Here is a 16276-nt window from a genome sequence, read left to right as displayed (position 1 = left end):
TGTTACGTTACGACGAAATGCTCCGGTCAGTCTCCACCATAACAGATTTCGTTTGAACTTGCCCAGGAAATCTCCAATTCTGTTATTCAAAATCTCGCTACTTTTCATAGGGACGCCACGCCAACTGAATACTGGCAACATTTTTAGAAAAACGCTTGTCTGTTGGCGTGTTTTGCATTATGGACTGTTGCCGTAGATAATCTTCTCTTTGGCATTGAAAACTCATAATAATCTTTGACTATTTATCTGTCAACTAGATTCAAAAAATATTTTAGCGGTCTTTCAATTTTATTGTGTTGTGTATACAAGTCGAGACCATGTCTCCGGACGAGGAAATGGCCGAGTTGCTGGAGACTTGCCGCGGTTGTATGGGCAAATCTACGCTAGTGCCGATAAGAGAAGATTTGCGAACCAAGTTTTTCGAGAGCACCACTATTATGGTTAGTGATTCTTTTAATAACTTTTTTAATTAATTAATATTTTTAATATCGAGGTCCTAGATATTTTGACTATGCGTCGAATAATGCCACCAAGATGTACAATTTCGTCAGCATAAATTATATGTATATAGGTTGTCGGATATATGCTTGACACATCTATTTTTCTAAAACTTTTTTGGCGAAAAACTTCAGAAAAACTTTTCAAATTACTTATTATGACTGAATTTGTGTTTCAAAATTTTTTTGCTTAATTTGAATATTGTTCATAATTTTTTAAAACTATATTTTTAAAAAAAATGCAGTCTGAGTAACTGAGTAACACCATGGGTGAAATTGAACAAAATCTAAATATTTTTTTTGGCAATTTAAATCTCTCTTCTAACTAGGGTAGTATAGTAATATACATTTAACCTGATGATGGAATGGTTATTATGAAACCGGTAATCATAAAGTTGTGTTTTTATGTGGCATTACACAAATGAACGACGAATGATAAAGATAGTGTCATATAAAATCATCTTTAGTTACTAAAACGAATTACACCAATTTATATGTTTTCAATTTTATTTAATCACTACATGCAACCTTCGATTGCTTTGCTTTAGGAAAAAACAAGAATTAAGGAATTTTGTTTGATTTAAAGATTTGCTTATATCTTACATTATCAACTCTTTGCCCGAGGTTAGCACACAGGTTGACACCTTTGATATTGCCCGTTGCGATAATTACCTAATATTCAAACCTCAATTTCTCTTGTCCTGTAATTTGACTTAAACGTAGCTAATTCCTCATACTACTGACATCTGTGAAAATAATCCCAAAACGTATCCTTTTCACAGTTGCATAATAAAATTGAACTATGTCGATCTTAAAATCCATCGTAATTAGACAAAATATATCTGCATCTCGCTCACACTATTTAAAATACTTGATTATTATTAAGAATAGAATGCCACACCATCTGTCTTTGCGGTTGGTCGCGTTCTGTGTTTGAATGTTTGATGTTTCAGCCTTGACATCGTAGTCTTCGTATTAAAGCACATACCCCCCCCCCATTCTTTTGATAGGATTATTTTATTTTAGTATTTAAATTTGTTTTCTAATTCACTATCCATAGTGTTTGTATTAATTGTTCTACACTGTATTCCAGAGAGGTAAAAATATATGCCTACCATTGTTTATCCAAAATAAAATAAATTGTTTCTTGAATGTTTTTCGCAGATACTTTGTGGCACATTTTATAAACATTATAAAATTTAAAAAAAATTGTTTTAAACACTTTTTTATTATTAGTACAGTTTGAGCTACCGGTTTCGACAAGAACCTTGTCATAATCAGGGTTTATTAAATTCTAAAACATCAAAAACATTAAAATACTCATAATTAATTACATTCCCTTACCAAAAACTGTGTGTGGAAGTTTTTTATAAGGGAATGTAATTAATCATGAGTATTTTAATGTTTTAGAATTTAATAAACCCCGATGATGACAAGGTTCTTGTCGAAACCGGTAGGTTAAAGTGTACTAATAATAAAAAAAGTGGTTAAAACAAAGTTGTTGAATTTTATAAAAAATAAATTGTAACTATCTCTTCTTGAGAAAATTTGAGTGACATTTTTATAACTCTGAAATGTTAATTTTATAAATAATTTGTCGGCAGGTTTCGAAAGATGACGGCCTCCCTTCGTTTCTCTGCTTGGATTGTCTGGACACGCTGAACTACGCGCACCAGTTCAAGAAGGGCTGCCTCAAGATAGACTCCTGTCTCCGCAACAAGTTGACGGAGCTAAGAGCCAAACAGAAGGCCGCTAAGAAGAAAGGCAAAGTCACTACTAACAACAACAACCTGACCAACATCTCGGAGCAGGTGGACTCCGCCATCTTCAACCATATCAAGTCGGAGAAGAAAGACAAGGATGACGACGAGTCCTATTTCGTTTTTGTCATCAACGAAAATGAATTTGGAGAAAAGGTCATGCAGACAGTTAAATTGGAGGGCTCGGAAAGTGGGAACATCAAATTTCCCTCCATCAAACAAGAAATTGAAGATGATCGTGAAGAAGGCCAGTACGTAGAAGCCGAAACGGAAGATGACCCGAACCGACCCGCTGCCGAAGATGACACGGACCAAATGGACAATGACACCCATATGGAGGTGAACGATGACCAAGATCAGAATGAGCAGATTACGGAAGATAAGCAGCTCGGTCTTATACAGGTTCTCAATGACAACGGAGAAACTGTCCAGGAAGAAATGATAGACTTTGGAGAGCAGCAGGAAAATATTATTTCCGAGGACGTTTCCGGATACACGCAAGAAGAGGTGATCGTCGGCAACGGGGAAGGTGACTACGAAATCATCTGCAACGACTCGGAAATGATGGAGGACGACGAAGAAACCATCACCGTCACTCAGCAACTGGACGGCAGCTTCCTGTGCGACTGCGGAGAGTCCTTTATGGACTTCGAGGACTACGAGAATCACACCAAGACCCACAACATCTACTCCTGCACCGTCTGCCCTCGCGGCTTCGAGTCCAAGGAGATCCTCCAGGGACACATGCTGCTGCACACCACCTCCAACGCCACGATCGCGTGTCCCTTCTGCTACCAGCTGATCACGCGCAACATGATCACGGCGCACATCAAGATCAACCACAACCAGGCGAGGCCCAACTGCAACGTCTGCGACAAGACCTTCGCCAACGAGCACAACCTCAAGAGGCACATGGTCATCCACTCCGGGGAGAAGAGGTACGAGTGCGACATCTGCGAGAAGCGCTTCAACCAGAAGGTCTCCATGCAGAACCACCGGATGCTGCACCTGCGGCAGACGGGGCCCAACTGCGAGATCTGCTTCCAGACCTTCACGGACCCGGAGGAGCTGTCCACCCACCAGGAGGAGGGCTGCGAGCCCCCCCTCGGGGAGGGGGGACGGGGCGGAGACAAGCCGTTCTCCTGCCTGACGTGCGGGAAGCAATACCTCACGATGGCGTCGCTCCGCAACCACATAGAGTGTCTCCACAACAACGCGCCGGTAGAGCTTCTGTGCTCGGAATGCGGGGAGGTCCTGCCCTCGCGCAAGGCCATGTACGCGCACGCCTACTCGCACCGGCAGGCCAAGACCAAGAACATGAAGCGGTTCGAGTGCAAGGCCTGCGGCAAGGGCTGCTCCAGCCACGCCATGCTCCTCATGCACGAGCGAGTGCACACCAACGAGCGCCCCTACAAGTGCACCAAGTGCACCCTCGCCTTCAAGACCAAGACGCACCTCACCACGCACCAGCTCACGCACACGCAGGAGAAGAGATTCGGCTGTTCCGTGTGCATGAAATTCTTCGCCCTCAAAGGAAACCTGGTGGTCCATTTGAGAACGCACACTGGCGAGCGTCCGTACGTGTGTTCCATATGTAATCAGGCGTTCATCGACTCCAAATACCTCAAGAAGCACAAGCAGCGCCGCCACGACATCGCCAACATCCCGTGGCATCAATACTACTAAAACGTTATTACATTCTTTCTGAACTTTTTACGTTCTTGTATATATATATTTTTACCTATTACATTTTACCTATTCATGCCAATGTATTTTTAACTCTGAGTTTGAAATTTAAAATTCAAACATATTGTGGTTATTTTTATCCCACAAAGAGAGTGTTATTCAAATGTAAACAAACAAACAAAATTATCCTTATACATAGATTAAAATTTTAGTTTTTACTTTAGAAATGCCAAATTTAGTCAGTAACTATATTAATTTAAATCATATTTAGGTAAACAAATCACTTTGGCAAAATCAAATTGTAAACATTATTAAAGTTATTTTTCTTTAGTTTTCATGAATTTTTGTGTCCCTTTAAAAATGTAAACTTCTTTATCTTCTTGTAACTCTTACCCGCACCCGATTGTGTGTAGGGCACTCCATTATCGTGACCAGTCCTGCGCTTCTTCTGCCAGTCCAGAGCGATATTGAATAAATATGAGAGTCAAAATCGTCCACATTTTATTTGGACACCCTGGCAACCGAACCTGGGACCTCCAGCACTGTAGCTAAACATTTTCACCACTACACGATGGAGGCGGACAAAAGGCAAACACTGGATAGATATTATTGGATAAAATAATTTTGTTTAATAGTTATTTCTTTCATTGTTCGCTCTATTTTTGATATATAAGAATAGTTATCAAATCGCTCACTCCTTTCAAGAACGTCATATATCAAAAATCGACAATTTTCAGTTGTGCACGTTTTCGAAATGCCCAGAAAATGTACTTTATCCCAGCAAAAGCGGCATATTTTTAACTTAATATTTACCCGCTACAGGGCAGAAAATGTTTTTGCATTTTGAAGAAAATGTATTGTTTAATAATTTTTTTTTAATTTACTAAATATTTTTCAAACGGAGAAAAAACATTCAGGTTTTACCTAAAAAGATCTGTTGCACAGTAAAAAGTTCAATAAGTGGCTTGATATTTATTTTTAATACATTCATTATATTTTTAATCTGTAAAAACGATCTCCTGAAAAATCAAGTATTTTGATATACGACGTTGAAAGGAGCGAGCGATGTGCTTGCTAAATTAAATGGTGTAATGGTTAGCGTGTTACATACCGTGCTGGAGGTCCCGAGTTAGATTCCCAGGGGGGGTCAAATATATATAAGTGATTATTTTCACTCTAATATTTGATCAATATTACCCTGGACTGGTACCTGATGCGCATATGTTAACGATCAAGATAACACCGCGTTTGATGCAGTGCCCTATAATTGGGGTGCGGATAAGGGTTTTTTTAAGTGAATATATGAGAAAGTTCTTAGATGTTTTAGAATTTTTATTAAACTCTCATTTGTATATCGACGTGCCCTACGAAAAGTACATTTTTGTCAATTGTGAGATATTTGGTGTACGTTATCAACAGACCATTATCTACAAATATAAACAAACAAAAAAATATATAAAATAAATTACGCCTAGTTTTCAGGCGTATAAGACGCTATCTACATTGAATTTCGAAATGAACTGAACTCCCAAAACGCTAACTTCTTAATTTTGACAAAGCATAAAGTTTTAAAACGATTAAATACATTATTTTATCATGTTTTTTAATGTATAATACTAATTTACAATTTCAGATAAAACCATGGATTAATAAAAAAAAATCATTGAAAAAATCTTCTAAGCTCTCTTCTGTAAAGTAACAGATTTGCAGATAGAGTATTTTACGTAGGGGCCGTCAATATTGTACCCGAAGAGTTATTTTTTCAAATGTACATTAATATAGTCATTAATTTTTGTATAATTATTTTAAGATATAATGTGTATGCAATTTTAAGTCATTTTTCTTGTTATCTTTTAAAATAATTTTCAGATTGAGTCGCGATTGTGACTTTAAGCAAGAATATAATTGGAAATACAGTGGATGCCCGGGAATCCAAACTAATTGGGGCTGTGGCCTGTTCAGATCAGCCGAGAAATTTGTAATACAGTACATAGTACAGTGAAACCTCTATCGTTTTTAAAGGGACCTATTAAAATAAACTATGAATGCGGGATTAAGAGGTCGATACGCAAATAGATACGACCGAGTAAAGATACCATCCTCCCAATCTGCATTACCATTCGTAGGCTGAAATTCTAAGAAGAATACATGTTTGAGATGCAAATGTATTTATTTAAAAAAAAAATACAAACCTGAATAGAATTTTTAAAAAATACTTTAGTTTTTGAACTGTTTTCTTTTTGTAAGTCAATAGTATATTTTCGGCTTTGCAAATAGTATTTTTTTCACCATCGGTTATTGAATGTGCGTTGTAGAAAGTTTTCTTTCAAAGAGTGTGCACGCTTCTGGAAATGCAGGTACAGGTAGCGGCTCCTTTTCATCAATATCGACCTCTCCTGCTATCGGTTACACAAGCTTTCGATAGTTTCTATCCCATAAGTTGCCGTTGAATGTAAGAAAATTGGAAATAATATTTAAAAAACTGACAAAATGTATCAAATATGCAGCTTAATTCTAACGATAAATGCGGTAAATGGTGATGGAGAAACGATTGATGCGGTTTAGTTTAGTATGAAATTAAGTCGGGATAGAAGAAATAAACGACACATCCAGGAAAACGATTATTCGAGGAACGATAGATAGAGGTTTCACTGTATTTTATACTACAGTTGTCACGTTGTACACGCTGGCCTATGCCGCTTTAAATTCAACATATCGCTCATTTCGTGCAATAATGGCATAATTACACTTTTGGAAATATTACAGGAGATGCCATTCAGACGTTGTAGCAACAGAAATGGCGCCATTTTACTCAGTTCTACAATGCCACTCGCGCCATCTCGCAGCATTTCACCACAAAATCAATTCTGTCCATGTTTCTCCCCATGTAAATAGTATTTCCGCACATTTTGACATATTAAACTTGTTTTTTAAGAAGTGTAATTACCTCATTGTTGCACTAAATGAGCGATATGCTCTGCGTACGAATCGTTGTTTCTTTTAAGGTTAATTTGCAAATCTTTACATTTCAATCTAATATTACAGTACATGAGAAGCAATACAGGTATTTCAATAACTTTTAAACAAAATTGTTATATATAATAATTTTATGTAATAAAAAATGTGTTCTTCGATCTTTGTTTGTTTTTTAAGAGTTTTCCTTTCTCTTCAAAATCTTGTTTATATTTTCTGTGATTTTGGATTTGCGGAGATCCACTGTATAGATAATGATATCAAAGTCACCATAATAACAGTTCCAATATAACATTATGTAATTATGCCTGGAATTTAAGCATCCTAACCTGATTAATTTTATATAATTATAAATGTTTCTTTATATTTCACTAATTATCATTTCATGGTACATGCATTGATTGACATGTCGCTCACTCCTTTCAAGAACGTCATAAATCAAAAATCATCAATTTTCAGCTGTGCATGTTTTCGGAATGCCCAGAAAATGTACTATATACCAGCAAAAGCAGCATATTTTTAGCTTAATATTTACCCGCTACAGGGCAGAAAGTGTTGTTTTTCCATTTTGAAGAAAACGTATTATTTAAAAAAAAAAATAAATATATTAAATATTTTTCAAATGGAGAAAAACCCTTTAGGTTTTACCTAAAAAGATCTGTTGCACAGTAAAAAGTTCAATAAGTGGCTTGATATTTATTTTTAATACATTGTATTATATTTTTAAACATTAAAAACGTTCTCCTGAAAAATCAAGTTTTTTGATTTATGACGTTCTTGGGAGAGTGAGCGATATATAGGGTGTTTTTTAGAGGTATAAAAATTCGAATTTCCCGCAATAAATTGATGGTGGCACCCGCCGTGTGGCATGCTGCGCCAACTTGTTGAAACCACAGCTCTGCCACATCAATGCCATTCAACTGAGGTACTAATAAGTCAGTAATCATGGTTCTGTAGCGCTCTCCGTTGACCGTAACATTCTGGCCGGCATCATCTTTCAAAAAATATGGGTCAATGATTCCACCTGCCCATAAAGCACGCCAAACAGTGACTTGTAATCGATGTAAGTGCGTCTCGAAAAAAGCTTCTGGGTTTTATCTACTTTAAATTCGGCAATTCTACTTATTGACATAGCCATCTAACCAAAAAATGTGCCTAATCGGTGAACAAAATTTTGCGTTGAAAAAGAGGATCAAGCTTAATATTGTTTTCGATCCGTCACCGAACTCACGATGCGCATAATGGTCATTCATTCTTTTCATGGTGAAATGGCAAAACATACTGACTACAAATCAATTGTCAAATTGACACTCTGTAGAAACAATGTTGCCAGTTAAAAAACCAAATCTAAAAAAAAAAACATCCTACTTTGAAAAAAAATCTCACCTGGCATAGTCTGAGCATGTGGGTGTACAATATACACTAAAGTATGAAACTAATTGTAATAATTTTAAACCAGAAAAAATATGGAAAAACAAGATAGAGTAAAAAAATATATATATAGGAAAAGGTGTAAAAAAATATATGTGAAAACGTAAATAAAAATATTAAATTAAGAGAGCATGAAATCACCAATTTATATGAATTTTAATTTCTTACATACACCTGTCTATCAGGGGACGAAATCATATGTGACATTACCAACGTGTCGTGCGATTATGTATGACATTTTATTTATCACTTTAAACAGCGATATTCTCAAAAACCATTGACTTTTTATTACAAAACATATATGTTAGTAAGTTACAGACCATTAAGATAATAAATTATCCATTTAGGCTTTTTATTTTATTAAATATGCTATGTTATTACTGAAAAACGAAAATTTTAACTTTGTGTCTCATTTACTCTCAAATTCGAGTACTATAACTACTATCGCAAAATGCGGTGCGAATGAAATACAAGTATATTTTGACATGTTAAGATGGCCGCCAATATTAGAATAGGAGAATTTTTTTGGTGTTATTTCCACACATGTTAACACATTGTTTGTGGGAAAAGCTTAAAAGTGTATTTAACAAACTGTTGGTAAAGAGCGGGAGACGCTTGAGCGTTCTATTTGCTTACTGTGGGTACAGCGCGAGATGCCAAAAACATTGTAAAGATTGGAGTTGGGTTTGCGGTTACTTGTGATTAGTATACAACTATGCTTATTAGAGTCGGGGTTGATGAAAACACTGCCCGCCAACAATGTGTTATCAGTGTAAAGATTTGGGTGTATTTTAATGGAATTTCTTGGCCCAAACATTGCAAGCAAAGTGTCTACATACTTGTGTTTTTGTGGAATTACACTTGTATTATTTAAGTATAATGATAAGTTAAATCATTTTACGTTAATTGAATAAAATTTGCATATCATCAAATAATATATTAGTCAACCTTATTTTTAATACATATATGTATTTAAGTGTGCATTTCAATAACATATTTATTCCATATTCTTGCAGATATGTATAAAATAATCAAATAAAATACTAGTTGAACGAAAAACTTTTTTTTATTTCTAAATTTATTGAAATTTTACAATGTTTTGAGTGTGTCTAAATATTTGTTAACAAATGCTGAATTTTCTTCGGTAGGAACGTAGGAATAAGACAGTAGACACGGTGACTACTACTACTCGGCTATTTTTCAATGTATTAGGCTTCCACTGCGGATAATCCAATAGCAGTTCTCATCTAAACGACGGAACGGAGGCTTGTCTTGAGAGGATTCAACGGAGCTGGCAGCGGACAGAAGATCCTGGGGGCAGTTTGGATTCTATATGCTTCACACCCCGCAGACAGAGTAAATATGTATCCAAGTAGATTTTTTTGTTTGATAAGTCAACTGGGTATCTTATAAAACCTTGACATGTTTATTAACAATTTCATAAATTGATTCGGCAGTCACTTTGTGGTAAAATATATCCATTTTTAATTAATATTTTACTTAGTAAATACCACTATTTCTTAAAATCCACTGTGACACGTGTTTCGATGCATTCCGCATCATTTTCAAACACCGTATGATGCGGAATGCATCGAAACATTTGTCACTTTTAAGAAATAGTAGTATTTACTAAGTAAAACATTAATTAAAAATGTTTATTAACACACTAAGGACGGGAAAGGTATTTCTACCCGTTCGGTCGATTGATATTAAGGGCGGGGAGGGTATTTTTACCTACTGCGCCGGCCTCATAACATACATATCATACCAGTTTTCAGAAAAAGGAAGAAAAAAAATATCCATAAGTGCTCCTATGAAATATTATGTGTGATAATACGTCTGATGATCACTTATCGCTTAAATCTCTCTGCTAAATGTGCAGTCGGCATTGTGCCTTGGTGATATACATCTGATCAATCATGATCTTAAAGGAATACATTCAATTGAACAGTTCAGATTTAAAATTCATTAAAACTTCTAGAGGCGGGTAGGGGAGATCGTGGCTGAGGATAACTTCATAGCCGTCTGCTCCGCAGATCAAATAGAGTTCGGAAGCTTTTTCTATAGTTTCACTGCTCCAAACAAAGTTTTCATCTTTCGGACCCCCCATATATTTCAACTGATCATTATTAAAAACATTTTTCAACTTTTCGTCGATTTTCTCTATCTGCTTTTCTAAAGCTTTCACTTTTTCCGCTGAAGCTTTCAGTTTATTATTAGCCGACTTGATTTCCTCCTGGTATCGATGCAATTCTTTAGATATTCTATCGTTTCCTATCATTGTCTGAATGGGAATAATTGCCACGGCGTTTTGTAGTTTTGGCTCTAATTTAGGCGCGATGGGCACAAATCCATGGGGCATTTCAAACTTCACTCCAGCGGAAGAATCCATTGGTATCGTAAAATTTGGAACTAGAAAAAAGGTTATGGACCAATATTAACCACTCTCTATTTTGCAGACTTATCGTATGATAAGTGCCAAAATGTGAAATTCAATGGAAGACATAGTTCCATTGAATTGCACATTTTAGGGCACCTTATCATTCAAAAAATTCCTTTGTTTCTAAATTTCTTCTTCTTCTTACCCTTATCCACACCCTATAGTGCATAGGGCACTGCATCGTATTGACGCAGTATTATCTTGATCGTTACTTACATGAAGGCAAGGTGATCACTCCTGCTTTTCAGGGACCAGTCCAGGGTAATATTAAATAAATATTAGAGTGTAAAATCACTAGATTTGTTTTCACCCTCCCCTGGGAATCGAACCCGGGACCTCTGGCATGATAGCTAAACACGTTAAACATTACACCACGGAGGCAGACAAAAATAAATTTTACTGAAATATAAATCTGTTAAACCACCATTTCATCAATCATTCTTATTAATTCCCGAAAGGATTTAATAGAAACTCCATTGGCGCATGGGCGCCCGCAGGGGGGGGCAAGGGGGGGTACTTGCCCCCCCCTGGATTGGTTGAAAATAGTCAAATAATGTTACTTTTATTTTAAATCACTTTGTGCTAGCATAAAGAAGGTGTTGCTCCAGTATCCCCTTCATTATTACAGTGTCCTGTCCGTTCGTTCACCATACAAATACGCTAAAGTTAATTGAAACTACATTAAAACACGAAAAATATATTGCTCCCTCCCTAGAAAATTTTCTCCGGGCGCACATGCGTTAGCGATTTATGATACTGCTTGGGAGTATCTTAAAAAGCTATTCATTCAGAACAAATTGACCAACAGACGCTGGTGATCCGTATTATGTATTACCTAGTTGTATGCTGGGAATGTTGATAGTAGTTTTGATGTGGGAATTATCCGTGTTTTGATGTTTGTGCGGCATTGTGAGGTGCTCTGCACTCTTCGCCTTCATCTTCTTGAAGGGGAATATAGTCGGCACGGCATTCCAGCGGAGGGGCTTCTTCCCATCCGCTCTCTTCTGCTCGTACTGATCCTCGGTGAAGTGTTTCTGGAAGACAATGTGGAAGTATCCGATACGAGGTTTTCACACAAATTATGATGAGCATGTGTAAAGCTGGCAAGGGAGTCATCGGCTCTTTTTAAATTTCTGTATAACGAATCTGACAATGGCATTCTTAATTTTCATGTTTCAGTAAAAGCTACAGAATACAGTGTACCACAAAATTACCAGGTTTTTATTTGATTTTTTAAAAATAAATACTTGTGTTTTTATTTTTTATAAAAATACTTCAATTTCATATTATTCCTGTGAGTCTAAGCGGGTCATTATTAAAAATAGGTATCAAATTTTAGTAGAGTGGGTTCGAATCCATAAAGGCTCAAGAGTCCGTGGTACTAACCGCGGTACCACAAGCCGGCACTTCACTTTTTATTTATTTATTTATTTAAACATATTACATACATAAGTCACTTATATAATATTCCCAATGAGTAATTTTTATTACTCATTAGGGGAAATGGAATTAAGATTAACAAGACCGAAAATCAGATGAGAAAGTCAAAAAATTCACAAAAAAAATATTCATTTATTTATTACTGAGTAATTTTGTCGAATATCAAAGGCATATTCAGAATGGTATAAATCACAGACAAATACTGTTACAAATATGGGCCCCTAAAGGCATTTTGAAGAATGTGACCGGCGAGTTTATTTTATTTCAAATTACATTTTGAAATTATTTACCTCACACACTACAGACTTGGGAGTCAGCTTTTTGCCTATATTGTGCTCCCACATTTGACGTCGCTGCTCATTTCTCAATCCTTGAGGGAGATTATGGAAACGAATTTCCTCTTTCCTTCGACTGCCATTTACGTACCGACTTGGACAGCCTCTTACGCAACAAACGTACATGTCTATAATTGACTACCCATTATTTTCAGTGCAAAGAAACTGTCGTTTATACTTTGAAATTGAAAAAACAAAAAGTGGAAAACGACCTTTCGGATAAACTAAATAAACCACAGACTAACTATTTTATATAAAGACCGCCAACTACCTCGATTTTTTATGGCTGGAAGTGATATTCGCCAGCGGCCGGAAGTGACGTAAACGGCTAGAAGTACTAAGCTCCCGGCTGGGCGTGACTTCGCCGCGGCTGAATGTCAAATCCACCCTCCGAAATATTTATCATTCATTTTTCAGGTTAAATGGTATTTATATTGAAATTTGTTGTATAACATATTTTCAAAATTATAATATTAATATTACAAAGAAGATATTTCACTATCTAAATTTATTTATTTCAGTGTAAACAAAAATAGAAAGGTCACGGCTAAAACGCGACATTTATAAAAAGAGTTCAGGCGATTAATAATGGTTACTCAACTCAGCCTTACAATGGTAAATGGTAATGGTAACTTTTTTGAAATTATTATCCCAAACTATGTATAAATATAAGGCTTTTCAACAAAAACAAAAACGATAGAATTTTCAAATTACTATATTATATTTAAAATTCTAGAAAATACAATATTTTAAAAGGGCGGAAGGAGTGCCCACCACTTTCTGAAGTTATGTTTCTTAACGGGGGTGCCAGCGCCCCTTTGTGGGCGTTTTGGAAGTCTGGCTAGGCGTTTTTAAATTTTTTGCATTTGGGGGGTGCTGCAGAAGTTCAAGGGAGCGTTGTGTTAAGTAAGAAAAACTACACTTTCATACGCAAAATTTAACTTTAACTTTGGCATAATACTCAATATTATGAAGTTCTTCATATACGGATTTCTATTTTTCTATCGATAATTGTCTATAACCATAGTCTGTCTATATTTATTTGAAATATTTGAAAAACTTGTTGGTATCTCGTATTTTTCGTTCCCGTTTTGGTGTTTTTGTTAGTGTATTAGTGTGTCTCGTCATTTTCTGGTCGTTTTTTGAACAATCTGACGTTTACGAGTCGACCCCCCCTGAAATAAACTAGACGTCAAACGTCACAACAGTGTAGTATTGCCAGTACGAAATATAAATGCCATTTTTGAAAAATAAAACCCAGGTAATGCGTACGGGACAAATTGTACTTTGTTCAAATTCACAAATTCTCTAGAGCGGGCTTTGCGTTGTATATTTAAAATGGTGCATATCATTGGGGCGAATCGGAAACACAATAAACAAGATTGCATAAAGATGGACATGAAGTTATGCTTCAGTAAATCAAACAAGATATCGCCAACTAAGTAAAAATTCTGTATAAGCTAACTAAAATGGCGAATGAAAGTACTACTTAGGACTTTATATATTTTTTATGTGTGTAAAATGCGTTAAATCTATCGTGTACATACGATACCTACAATCCCTTATCTTAGTGTTGTAGTTGGTGGGTATTGCGTGTTTTTTGTTGTTTTTGTTGTTTAGCAGAACAGTTGTTTAACTAAATAAATAGGTACAGGCGTGCGCATAAAAAGGTGGAGGACAATGGACAGGGTATGGATTGGTCTGCAACCAAGTCAATGGCAGCCTAATGGAATCCTTCACTGTACATAAATATGCAGTACATCGTGAAGATATTAATTTTTGTATGAAATCGAACACAATTTTGATAACCTCAGTTGACCAAAAATCTCTTTAACTACAATCTAGAAGTGAGAGGTATTGGGGGCCCAGATGACCTGGACCAATTTTTGCACCTTTTATTTGATGACGTAAAACATTGAGTTCTTCGTAGATAAAAAACGTAGTTTTCATCCATTTTTTCAACTGGTCAACTGAAAACATTTTAAACATCTATAATCGTGATGATGATTGTGGTATAGCTCAAAATAGTATTGTAGTCTTGTTAGTCGAGTATTATACGTATATTATGGATTCTGTCAAACGCGAGAGCTGTTAAAGTCTTGAGACTTAACCGACTGCTCATAAACAAATTTATTAGATTTAAAAGCGAGTCTCAATTTTTTGCACATAAAAATGAGGTCAAGCAAAAATATTGTAGCAAAATCGCAATGCGAACAACTAAATGGCGGCGCAGTACGAACGATTTGCGGAAAATCCCAAGCCGAATATTCCCTTCTCCGCAGCATTTTCAAATTTGACATTTTGTGATCAAGTTGATCATGATGTCAAAAAAATACATAGATGTCGGAATGAAAAAAATCAGGGACATTTCAAAGTAACATAATCAATATGTGTATGAAATAATGGTGAAAATCGCGTGTCGTGTGATATGGCTCGCGGGTAGGGAATATTCAGAGGCAGAAATTTACCAGGATAGCATAAAAAACTCAGCAGTTAAAATTGTTTCTGGTACATTCGGCTAAACGCAAAAGACCTGCTGCAGAGATCTGTGGACTGCTTTGTACCAGGAGACCAAAAAAAGGATCGTTGATTTTAGAGAGACTAAATTTGTCTATTGAAATTAATGAGAATGATAAAAGCTGTTTGTTGTCGGCTACTTTTTACAGAAATCCTTCAAGGGGAACATAAAATTAAAAGATAAAATTGCGCTCGTCCCGCCCAATGTAATCTTTGGTCCCGCCTATTTGATAAAGTAAGTTTTCAGACACATAAAAAAAATGTACTCCATTTTTTTATGCACTCCTAGTAATATCGTACCGTGATTACGTACGGTGGTTTAATAATAGTCGTCAGTCAGACGCGTCAAGAAGGCCTCGCCAAAACTTTTTTTCAGTGACGATAAATGTTCGAAAATGAAACATGAAAATGAGCATTATGAGAAATTATAGATATTGATTGAAAATCATAAAAAATATAAAAATCGGATATTCCATTACATTTTTTTATATTTAAAAAAAAACTTTTTTTTAAAAATAAAAAACGAACCCCTTTTTTACATAATACAAATATTGTTGTTTTTAAATTGTCAGTCGACGTTAAAGTTATTCTCATGCACTCTTTCTTATAATAAATAAGTTTTGAAATTAAACTTTTGCTGAAAGGAAAAGTGATCCTTTTATTAAGTCACTTATACCAGGAGCAAAGAATAGCCGGAGAGGTATTTTGGCAATTCATTTTAGAAGTTTCGCAGACATTTCGCAATAGGTGGGTTTAGCATACTAGGAGAACAGGCGAGCATGAGCATACGCGTGGATTGTATTGCGAATATTTCAGACAAACGTTACGTCACTAAAATGTTCTATATTCGAAAATATTTTATTTATTTTATCAATGAAATAAATGCAATCTCAAAAATAGTAATAGTTTTTATGAGACTTGGTAACGTTTAAACATTTCATTTCATTTCTTGAATTAAATCAAACAATCACAAAAAAAAATACTGAACGACCGACCTTTCCTCTACAACTATTCTCATTTATTTATTTGTGTTTTCCTCTTCATTACATTTTTCATGGCTGTTGCCTTGCCGGTATAATAGTATCAGGAGAACATACGCCACTACGGTAAGAAGCGCGCAAGCAAGTCCGCCCATTCCGCCGCGCCGTTATAGCTTTACTTAGACAAATTACTCCGTTTATCATGTGCTCCGGGTAC

General features: G+C 35.8%; 2 protein-coding genes across 3 annotated transcripts; one reads left to right on the top strand and one right to left on the bottom strand.

The window, feature by feature from the left end:
• The first annotated feature begins 157 nt into the window (after positions 1-157).
• LOC148309224 (uncharacterized) lies at positions 158-9346 on the top strand. The gene is made up of 2 exons (XM_088260485.1): positions 158-440; positions 2102-9346. Exons 1-2 carry the CDS (start codon positions 318-320, stop codon positions 3941-3943), a joined length of 1965 nt encoding a protein of 654 aa, XP_088116611.1. The 5' UTR covers positions 158-317; the 3' UTR covers positions 3944-9346.
• A 48-nt stretch (positions 9347-9394) lies between these two features.
• Positions 9395-14793, bottom strand: LOC148309223 (uncharacterized). 2 transcript variants are annotated; one of them, XM_088260488.1, is made up of 4 exons: positions 13749-14793; positions 12518-12802; positions 11623-11821; positions 9395-10759 (listed from the first exon to the last, which is right to left on the bottom strand). In XM_088260488.1, exons 2-4 carry the CDS (start codon positions 12686-12688, stop codon positions 10287-10289), a joined length of 843 nt encoding a protein of 280 aa, XP_088116614.1. In that variant the 5' UTR covers positions 12689-12802; positions 13749-14793; the 3' UTR covers positions 9395-10286. The 2 variants fall into 2 exon arrangements, with proteins under 2 accessions (XP_088116614.1, XP_088116613.1); XM_088260487.1 differs by having other exon boundaries at positions 12518-12796; positions 13749-13765.
• Positions 14794-16276: the final 1483 nt, after the last annotated feature.

Source organism: Brachycentrus maculatus, unplaced genomic scaffold (assembly GCF_059751285.1).
Source record: "Brachycentrus maculatus isolate JH-2025_06_01 unplaced genomic scaffold, ASM5975128v1 h1tg000136l, whole genome shotgun sequence".
NCBI lineage: Eukaryota > Metazoa > Arthropoda > Insecta > Trichoptera > Brachycentridae > Brachycentrus > Brachycentrus maculatus.
The sequence above is the reverse complement of the archived record's forward strand: the minus strand, read 5'-3'. Positions and strand labels throughout refer to the sequence as shown.

What these genes read in the sequence shown, in the direction of transcription:
- LOC148309224 (XM_088260485.1), top strand. Translation starts at nt 318, where the DNA reads ATGTCTCCGGACGAGGAAATGGCCGAGTTGCTGGAGACTTGCCGCGGT. An exon ending in TCGAGAGCACCACTATTATG is followed by an intron (nt 441 to 2,101) that starts GTTAGTGATTCT and finishes ATTTGTCGGCAG; the next exon opens with GTTTCGAAAGATGACGGCCT.
- LOC148309223 (XM_088260488.1), bottom strand. Translation starts at nt 12,688, where the DNA reads ATGTACGTTTGTTGCGTAAGAGGCTGTCCAAGTCGGTACGTAAATGGC. An exon ending in CCAAGTCTGTAGTGTGTGAG is followed by an intron (nt 11,822 to 12,517) that starts GTAAATAATTTC and finishes ATTGTCTTCCAG; the next exon opens with AAACACTTCACCGAGGATCA. An exon ending in CATTCCCAGCATACAACTAG is followed by an intron (nt 10,760 to 11,622) that starts GTAATACATAAT and finishes CCTTTTTTCTAG; the next exon opens with TTCCAAATTTTACGATACCA.